Source organism: Aythya fuligula, chromosome 5, assembly GCF_009819795.1.
Source record: "Aythya fuligula isolate bAytFul2 chromosome 5, bAytFul2.pri, whole genome shotgun sequence".
NCBI lineage: Eukaryota > Metazoa > Chordata > Aves > Anseriformes > Anatidae > Aythya > Aythya fuligula.
In genome coordinates, this window is record NC_045563.1 from 37,695,329 (window position 1) to 37,705,217 (window position 9,889).

The window sequence follows — 9,889 nt, forward strand, 5'->3', positions numbered from 1 at the left end:
AAAAAAAAGGATAGAAAAATACCAGTTGAAAGTTAGAGTAACTTTTAAATCATCAACTAAGAAGAATATTCCAACATCAAGTTAGTCTCAGTGAAGCTACTTTATTCACATAGTCAGCATTATAATTTTCAACAACATATTTTCCTCATCATCTCAAAGCAATCTGATACCCTGTTGGCTGAGGCTGGCAGGGCCCCTGGAGCCCACCTGGTCCAAGCCCTGCTCAGGCAGGGCCACCCAGAGCAGCGTGCCCAGGGCCACGTCCTGGTGGCTTTTGGAGATCTCCAAGAGACTCCAGCACCTCTCTGAACAGCCTGTGCCAGGGCTCAGCCACCCACACAATAAAAATGTTCCTGATACTCAGGTGGAACCACTTGTGTTTCAGTTTGTTCCCATTGCCTTGTATTCTGTCACAGAGCACCACTGAAAAAGCCTGGCTCCATCTTCTTTACACTCTCCCTTCAGATATATACACTTGTATATGCTGATAGGATTCCCTTCCTGAGCCTTTTCCAGGCTGACCAGCCCCAGCTCTTGCAGCCTTTCCTCACACGCTCCAGCCCCGTAACAATCATGGCCTTTACTCGTCTCCCTCCAGTACGTCCATATACTGGGTACCCAGCAGTGGATGGAACACCCCAGGTATGGCCTCACCAGTGCTGAGGAGAGGGCAGAGATGCCCTCCCGTGACCTGCTGGCTACACTCCTCCTCACGCAGCCCAGCACATTGTTAGCCTTTTTTGTTTTGTGGCAAGGCCATGTTGCTGGCTCCTGTTCACTCAGTGTCCATAAGGACCCGCAGGTCCTTTTCTACAAAGCTGCTTTCCAGCTGGTCAGCCCCAGCATGTACGGGGAAGAATGGCATGGGGTTATTCCTCCCTGGGTGCAGGACTTTGCACTTCCCTTTGTTGAACTACAGGAGGTTCCTGTGTGCCCATCTCTCCAGCCTGTCCAGGTCCCTCTGGTTGGCAGCACAAACCTCTGGCATAACAGCCACTCCTCACAGCTGTGTGTCATGAGCAAACACCCTCAGCGCTTGTGGGTGCCTCCCGTCAGGTCCCATGGACTTACACGTGTCCAGGTTGCTTAAGTGTTATCTAAACTTATCCTCTTCCACCAAGGGTAAGTCTTCCTTCTGTCCCCTGATATCTGGGGCCTGGCATTCCTGAAGGCTGATCTTGCTAGTACAGACTGAGGTGAAGGCACTCAGCACCCTTCTTTTCCATGGCCTGGCGTTACCCTGCCCCTGCGCCATTCAGCAGTGGGCCCATGTTTCCTGGTTTTCTTTTTGCTGTCTCTGACATTCCTAAATAGATTCAACTCCACATAGGCTTTGGCTTTCCTAACCACATCTCTGCATGCTCGGACAGTGTCTCTATATTCTTCCTAGGCTACCTGCCTCTCCCTGCTTCCACCTTCTGGTGTTTGAATTTTGCCGGAAGCAGTTGTTCATCCATGCAGGCCTCCTGACATTTTTGCTTGACTTCCTGTTGGGATTTTGCTTGTTGGGATGGGATGGCCTATTCTTGTGCTTGGAGGAGGTGATCCTTGGATATTAATCAGCTTTCTTGGTCCCCTCTTCTCTCTAGGGTCCTATCCCATGGGACTCTTTCAAGCAGATCCCTGAAGAAACCACAGTATGCTCTCCTATGTTTATTTCCATAAACATAATTGAATGCAACAGTGTATTTTAATTTTCTGTCATTTTCTTTCTGAAATTCCCCTGTTGATCAGGAAGTTACTGTGCTAGCCCACCCTTCAGTTTTGATATTCTAGACTGGTATATGCTTTTTCCAAAGAAAGGATTAAAAAAAATAAAAAAGCCCACGTTTGTGTCAGTCTGGTCAAGGTTACACCATGTGTTTATCAGAATGCTCAGATCCACAGAAATTTAAACATTTGATGGATATTCTTGCCTCCCATTGCCATATTTATTTTCCAGAGAGTTCTGCTCACCTTTCTTCACAGCAGCCAATTTCAAGGTTCACTTGTGTGCCTGAGCTGGCACCTTCTATAACAGCTCTGTGAGTCTGCGCAGACTCTTACCTATAACGTCATTCTACTGCTGCACCACATCGTAAACCTCTAATTTTAAAAAGCCATGGGTCAGTGTTGCTTGCTTTGCATACATCTGTCCAAGTCCTGCAGCAAGTTTTCCACCTTGATTATTTTTTATTACTTTATTCCACTTGATTGTGGAGCTTCTTTCCTCTGATCCAGGATTTCTTGACAACTTTTGTACACTTCCATTAAGCAGTCCAGACGTGGCTGGGAGCTCTAGAAATCACATCAAACAATAGAGAACAGGCTCTGAACCGGTTGTAAAACAGTGAGATTTGTCAGGCAGATAAAAGAATGTGGAGACAGCTGACACAAAGCTGAAAATCAGAAGCATGCATGTAGAAGGAAAGCAACAGCAAGGTATCTATAGTTGATTAGCTTTATTATCTCACCTTAAGACAACAGAGAATAGATTTCCTTTTTACATGTTCATTGAGAATTCATCAAATTCCAGGAGATGTTTGATGTAAGCCATTGATAAATAAATGCAAAGCCATTGCACAAGCCACACGTGCTCTATGATAAAAAAAATGCCAGTCCCTGAAGCTGTTGGGTCAAAACATGCAGCACCATTCTGCAGTTAGCCTCAGTCTCTCACCAAATCAGAAATCACTTCCTTTCTCAACTCATAACATACAGTGACAGTATGGAAGGTAATCCATACCTTCCAACCCACTAACCTATCTACAAGGCTGTACTCCCTCTGGAGACCTACAAAACAGTAGATTTCTGTGCACTAATCCATCACTCTAAAAGACCTACTCCTCAAAAATCTACCTTCAGGACAGGGAGCTTAGACACCTGGCCCTTGGCCTCTGCTAGTACTGTCAGCAAGAGGACAACTGAAGGTTAACTGAGAACATCAGTTCACACAAACAAGGGAATGGTGGTCAAAGTATAATGGTTTTTCATCACTTCTAACCTGGACCAGATTAAAACCAACAAAGAGGTGAAAGTTTCCCAGGCCCACAGTCCCCATGGTCCCATGACTTTTGAGCTCCCAAAACAGCACTAATGTGTAAAGTCCATCAAATGCCTCTCCTTGCAAGTGTTGCTTAAGAGAACAATAGGTCAACTCAGCACAGAAGTGCTCCTGGGCTCAGTGACACGGCAAATTGTACTTTTGAAGGCTGACGTACCTTAGAGGAACAAAAACCCAACAAAGGAGATGCGATAAAGTTACTAATTACTGCTCCTTCAAGACTAAGTAACGTTCTAACTTGCACTTTAAAGTGAGAATTACTGACAGTTAATGAACTGCAAACTGACGCAGCTTTCTGTACCTCCTTTGCTGGTGGTAACAACTCTGCCAATATTAAGATACTGCCAGGGATATAACACTGTTCAGAGTTGAGCTAGGGAAAAATAAATAAATAATAATAATAAAAAAACACACTAGTGTCAGGCAGTCCCTCTGGAGCTGAAAAGGAGCATGTATAATGAAAACCAGGTTCCTGAATGCCTGGAATTCATTGGTTGTAGACTTTCAGCAAATCCGTTTTACTCCGTTGGCTCTGCGTGAAATTTATACTATCTATCGTTAGGAAATATCTTCACAACTGTTGGACTGAGTTAGCAGCACTAATCAATGGATCAGTCCATTTGCACCTCTAAGTATTTAACTGAAGACTAACTGCATCCAGTCATAAGCTGGATGTGGATTACAAACTGATATTCACCAGCAGTGGGCAAATTAAGAAGGACAGGAGGGGCTACAAACACAACATCAGCAGTCTAAGATGTGAGGTACATCTGTACAGCTTACTGCCACTCAAGGACCAGGGGACTGTTGTGTTAGGCACACACAGGCAGAAAGAAATTCCATCCCAAAAATGGGATTATGAACAGTCAGAACAGGTTAGCAAGAGAAGAGAAAGGGGAGACGGTAACGGTAAAGCAAACAAGTTATTATACATTAAGCAAATTGCTCACAGCTTGTACTGTGATCTTTGTCAATGAGTGTGATAGGGGAAGTTATTGTAAACCAAGGAGGTTTTTACGAGATCTTTTGGCACAGAGAGCTGAGAGAAAAATCAACTACAGCACAGTGCTACAGCTATGAAGGTAACACCGAGCATGAGAATGCATAAGAAGCTGTGCAAGTCCTCAGTACCGTATGTGAGCCAGACTTCTAGTTCATGCACGCTGCTGGTTAGGTTCAGAATTAGACAGCTCCCTGTTCTTTGCATGGAGAGCAGCTCCCTGTTCTTTCCCTGGTACTTCGTTCTGTGAGATTTGTAATACCACACGCTGCACACTGCTCTAAGACCCACCAGTCGGGGAAAGGCAACTGTGATCGGCTACATGTATGGGAACAAAGATACATGCAGACATCTGGTACACACACAAGCCACAGATTTGGACTTCTCCATTATTCAGTCAGACTCACCTGAAAGAGTGGAACAACCTCAGATACTCCCTGAGGATCCTGAGGGTCCTTCAGGAGGATGCACAGGTAATAGATAACTTTTTGCTACAAGACAAACAAAATAATTGAAGTTTGAGAGTGCCTGGAGTTATCACAGAAAGAGGACCTGTTTCAACTCATTGGGATGAACGAAGCGTGCAAAATTTTCTAAGGATAAATTGGCAGAAACATCTGTGTTTCACAAGGGTAAATATTTTTGCTTCAAAATTATGTATGAAGAAGCTTGCAATCAGACCCCTTCTCTTTTTTTCCTATTTGTGTTCAGCCTTAAAAATATAAGAATGTTTTTGCCCTACGGACTTCTCAGTTTTAGTTGAAAAAGTAGCCGTCAGATTTTCAGAAAACCCATCCCTTCTCCAAAACCATTCTTCTCCCAAATCTATTTGAGAACAACAAAATATACGGGGGGGGGGGGGGGGGGAAAGAAAGCCACCACAGGATCTACACATTCCTGCTGACAATGCTTTTCTCTTATGCTTTTTTTGATGCATACCATTTTGCTAATTATCTGTTTTGCCTTTCTAAGAAGTTACACAATGTTGGAACATGTTGAAGATTGTGGGGACTTAGTAAGAATTTATTTTCATCTACAGCAACTTCACACACATCACTGACAGTGTGAGTGACCTCAGTTCTTCATAACTGTATTTGAACAAAACAATGATGACAGTGCAGCCCAGCAAGTCTTAAATAAACAAACAAAAAAAAATGAAATAAGTGCAAAGGCTTTTCTGCCCCCTTGCCAATAAAGAGAAAGAAAAGGAGCTCAACATCACCTTTGTTTCCTTTTGCGATAAAACTTTATATGAATCTATGCTAATCTCCAAGTGATCTTCCCAGACTGCACTTCCAACAAGACAGGTCTCACTCAAATTAGTTGGAAAAACACTGATTTTGGAAAGTGCAGAGGAGAAAGAAATGCAGCTAAAAATACTCTGGGGGAGAAACATCTCACTTTGGGCTGGCATCTTTTTTTGCAAGCCAGGCACAATCCAATGTTTTTAGTTTTTGAAAGAAAGATCTCTAAAGAAATCCAGTAGTGTCCTCACTCAGGCAGCCTGAAGTCCTGTTAAGATTTCCTGCCTAACATTTCTTAGTGGTTCATTATAGTTCTTCAGAAACACTTACTCAACAGTTAACAGTGGTTGTGCAAAATGCACCTTCCAATCCAAGGGGTTCAGTGCATTTCGCTGTCTGGTTACGACATGCAATTTATTGTGAAGAAAGTAAAACAGATCTGAAGACAGAGACTATATTTAAATTCAGTTTCAGCTACAGAAGTCTGTTAACAGAAAGCAACTAAGTAAAACATTTAGATTACAGACAAGTTGCAGTACAGGATTGACTATTACCTCACAGATTGGCTGATGTATGAAGCCAATTTTGGAAAGTTTTTTTGTTAAAACATCTCTTTTCCAGGTAAGACTAGGAGAAGAAGACTCTAGGCTCAAATGGTTTTATGATTATCACTATCTGCTTCAGCATATTATGCAAATTACTGCCTTCTACCTTCCCATCAATGCAAGCAGCTCGGTGCAATGTATATGCCATTTCCCAGTCACCACAAGCCACACTCAAATCTACACATTTTTATGTATAGCTCTCCTCCCTTCACTCAGTAAGAAAATAATTCCGTGGTGTTTTTTTTGTTTGTTTGTTTGTTTGTTTGTTTTTTGTTGTTGTTGTTTTCTTTCTCTACTAAATTTTTAGCCTGAAAAGAACACATGCATGCTAAAAGGGTAAGGTCTGCTCTTCCATAGGAGACTGGCAGTTTACCCCCAAGATGGGACAAAATAATCTCTTATTCTTGTCTATCTTCTTACCTCCCTCTAGACTGCTATAGAATTAGGCATCAGCGTTAGGCATCAGCAGTTAGGCATCAGCATCAATACAATATAATACAAAGAACTAAAATGACTAGCTCAGTGCCAGTGGCATTATCTAAGGGATGGATTTGACTTGTTGAGGCTACTTGCTGAAGTTTTCCTTTAAAGGCAGGAGAAAAGATGATAGAATAAAGAGAGAAATCTGAATCAAAGCTCCTGATGTCAGTAAAGCTATGGATGCTGCTATGTTTAATTGCCCTGATAAACCACTCTCGTGAAAATACTCTTGATGTGAGTGTGCCCACAGATACACAAGAAACACTGATTACCATATAGATGGCTTCATTGATAACCACATCCTTGACTCGACTCATCTCAATGAAGGTTGTGCTCTCCTTCCCTGAAGCATAGGACGAAGTCAACTGAATGCCAAGTGAGCCGATGACCAACAGAGATTCCTGGTCAATTTTCACAAAGTGCAGGTAGATGATCAGGCCAATCAGCGTGATGAATATAGCAGCAGAAAGCACCATACTATTCTGTAACACAAGCCAAGCAAAGACAGAACTTTGGTCTTACAATTATGTGGCTTTAGACAAAACACAATGAACAAACAAAAAACCACCACACTGCATAGTAAAACATAATATTAAGGCTACATTTACAACGCAGGTTTTATGTAGGTGAGTCTGTTTATTCAAAAGGCTGGTTGCTATATGTGTAATGAGATTTACATCACTAAACATCAGTCTTCATGAAATGGTCTGAAAGAACTGGGAGCTGAAATTGAAATCAGCAAGAAGAAATTATTCCCTTGTAAAGCTAGCACAAAAATCTCAACCCAAAGCAATTATATAAAGCAATGACAGCATAATATACAAACAGCTATAGTGATAATGTCACTGACAGAGAAATGTTGTTAAATGTTTACTGGAGCTAAGGATGGCATCTCAGAAGGGAAGAAGAATCTTTTACCAAAAGCACTAGCCTAGGCCTACGTAGGAGATCCAAGTTTTCTTCTAATATACTGTGATTCTAAACTTGTTAAAACTTTCTCTCTCTTCCTGCCTTAAATACCAAGCCAGAGGATATCTGCTTTCTCCTGTCCTTTGTCTAAGTACAAATTGTCTTTTGTATGCTGTAGTCTTTGGAGTGCTGTTTCATAAAATAATATGTAAATCTAATGCTATGTAAGTTTCATAGTCATCTTTCATCAGTAGGTCAGCAACTGTAAGCCATCTGAAGACCTGGTAATAAATCCTAAGGATCCTCAATCTGCAACCTATTTCTGGGATGTGCTTGCGAGAGCTCAAGGCCACATACCTATGGACTGAAGTTGAAACTGACACTTCCTAAAGGACCAGAACTGCACAGCTCTACCACTCGAGCTGTGCCTGTATCACCATGTGAGGTAAAAATGCTATGTCCACATTCAAAGAGAAAGGATACAGGATTTCTCCCAAGGTTTGTCACCATGGAAAAAAGGCAGTAACGAATCACAGGCGTTGAAATCCACAGAGAAACAGACATTCAGATCTCCTTTCCTGGCAGAAAGGAAGGACTGTAGTTGCATATGAGATTCATGAGCACATGTAAAACCAAGGAGGAAGGTGGTGGTTGGTAACCTCTGGGATGTATTTTTTTGTAACAAATAAGACTTGAAAACAGCTTCACTTCCTGTTAGAGAATAGTGAACCTCTTCATATCAGAATTACTGCCACATGACTCACATCTCCATCCCTGCCTTCATTCCTGAGAAGATTACTGAGAAAACAGAAGTGCCATAGTGTTGGTCACAGTCAAGCTTTTTGAGTCAGGCTACTGAGTTTAACCAACAGGTCTATGCCTGGCAGTTGGTCCTTCTGTGCTAATATGGGTCAAATAATATGGATCAGGTACCGGAGCCAGCACTTGAGCGTTTCTCGGCTGCTTCTGTAGTCTGTGCTGTGTTTTTTCACAAAAAAACTGTGTTTCTCGCTGACCGACAGCAGCGAGAGGCGGCAGCGCGGCGGTTTGGCTCCCTCAGCACAACCCCAGGCCGTCCACCTGGCGCTCGCTCGCCTCCCCCAGCACCTCCCCTCCTCTACCGGCCTCGTACCTCGCTGAGCACGAAGACGCCGTAGGCCGCCAGCCAGACGGCGGAGGTGACGGCGCTGAGGGAGCGGAGCTGCAGGCGGGGCCGGCGCAGCGCCAGCTCCCGGCAGGAGGCGCTGTGCTGCCGGCGCCGCAGCGCCAGGGGCTCCCCCGAGGCCGAGCGGAACGGCCGCTCCTCCACGCCAGGGGGGCACCCAGGCGGCGGCCCGCAGCTGCCCGCCTCCATGCCGCGGTGCGCCCCGCTTCCGCCGGCGCGGAGGGGCCGGGGAGAAGGGAAGGGAAAGGAAGGGAAGGGGCGGGGAGAGGCGGCGGGCAGCGCCCGGCCCCGCAGCGCCGCCAGCGGGCGCCTCGCCCGCACCTCCCGGCACCTCCGGGCCGCGGGGCTCCCGGGCCACCACACCGCCGTGAAGCGGGCGGGGGGGTCACCTATGGCCCTTAACATTCCTGATACACAGACGTTGCCCTGTCCGTTTTTGTCCGTGCCATCCTTACATACAGGCTTCACTTATTTATTTATTTCTGTTCAGTGATGCTTTCTCAGGAGCTTAAAGCAGTGCTTTCTGGGTCCTTGCCATCTCAGCACACAAGGAATTGGAGGCTTGGCTTTGCGTACAAAGACTTACTGACCCTGCACGGCGCTCTCACTGCTTTGCAGTTACACCTCAGGTGCTTCGCCTGGCCCTGATGCAGAGCTGCAGGGCGGTGATTTCCAAACCTGTGCTGCCTGCCCCACCCCAGGCCACTGAGCGTGCCCGTAGCTCTCCTCACAGGTGTCCTTGGGGGCGTTTAAGGAGAGGTTGGGCATGGTGCTGGGGAGATGGGTCAGTGGGTGGTGGCCGGACCAGCTGACCTTGGAGGCCTTTTCCGGCCTTAACGATGCTGCGGTTCAAGGCGCTGCACGCAGGGTGCCCTGGGATCAGGGGGTGCTGCACACAGACCCGGTCCCTCGCCTTCCTGGGGGCAGCAAGGCCGGCGTGAGAGGGAGGGAGACGCTAGGGCTGGGCAGGAGGAGGGGGTGCAGAGGGCCCTGCGGCTCGTCCTGCGCCTCGCCAAGGTGAGGGGTGGGCCGGGGCGCCCAAGGGTGAGCTGAGGCAGCAGAGAAAAAACACCTGGCGGGCGAAGCGAAGGGGCTGCGGGGATGGGGGAGAAACGAGTGCAAAACGCTTACGTGGGAGGAGAAAATAATAACGAAGATGCGGCTTTAAAGAGGGAACTGGCACGTGAGGCGGCTGAGGCGGGCAGGCAGGAGCCCAGCGCGGCTGACGGGGCCGTGAGGGGCCGGGCGCTAACGGCCGGGCGGGGCGCGCGCCCCCTCACCTCAGGGCCGGCGGGGGGCGGAGCCGTTGGGCGCGGCGGCGCGGGGCCGGGGCCGGGGCCTGGGGGGGGGCGGGACACACCTCCGCGCGCGCGCGCCGCCGTTGGCCGGGCGGCCCGGGGGTGTGCGGGCGGGGGCGGGGCCCGGCGGCGCGCGCGGCGCTGG

At 46.8% G+C, this 9,889-nt stretch overlaps 1 protein-coding gene across 1 annotated transcript; it reads right to left on the minus strand.

The window, feature by feature from the left end:
* Nucleotides 1-113: 113 nt before the first annotated feature.
* Nucleotides 114-8,635, minus strand: PIGH (phosphatidylinositol glycan anchor biosynthesis class H). The gene is made up of 4 exons (XM_032188004.1): nucleotides 8,414-8,635; nucleotides 6,645-6,854; nucleotides 4,451-4,534; nucleotides 114-2,277 (listed from the first exon to the last, which is right to left on the minus strand). The coding sequence occupies exons 1-4, from the start codon at nucleotides 8,633-8,635 to the stop codon at nucleotides 2,176-2,178; spliced, it is 618 nt and encodes a 205-aa protein (XP_032043895.1). The 3' UTR covers nucleotides 114-2,175.
* Between the last annotated feature and the right edge of the window lie 1,254 nt (nucleotides 8,636-9,889).

Bases quoted from the DNA above. Each gene is read 5' to 3' on its own strand.
- PIGH (XM_032188004.1), bottom strand. From the start codon at position 8,635: ATGGAGGCGGGCAGCTGCGGGCCGCCGCCTGGGTGCCCCCCTGGCGTG. The intron at 6,855-8,413 runs GTACGAGGCCGG...CTTGTGTTACAG, and splicing joins GCGTCTTCGTGCTCAGCGAG to AATAGTATGGTGCTTTCTGC. The intron at 2,278-4,450 runs GTGAGTCTGACT...TGTGATTTCTAG, and splicing joins AGGTTGTTCCACTCTTTCAG to AGCTCCCAGCCACGTCTGGA.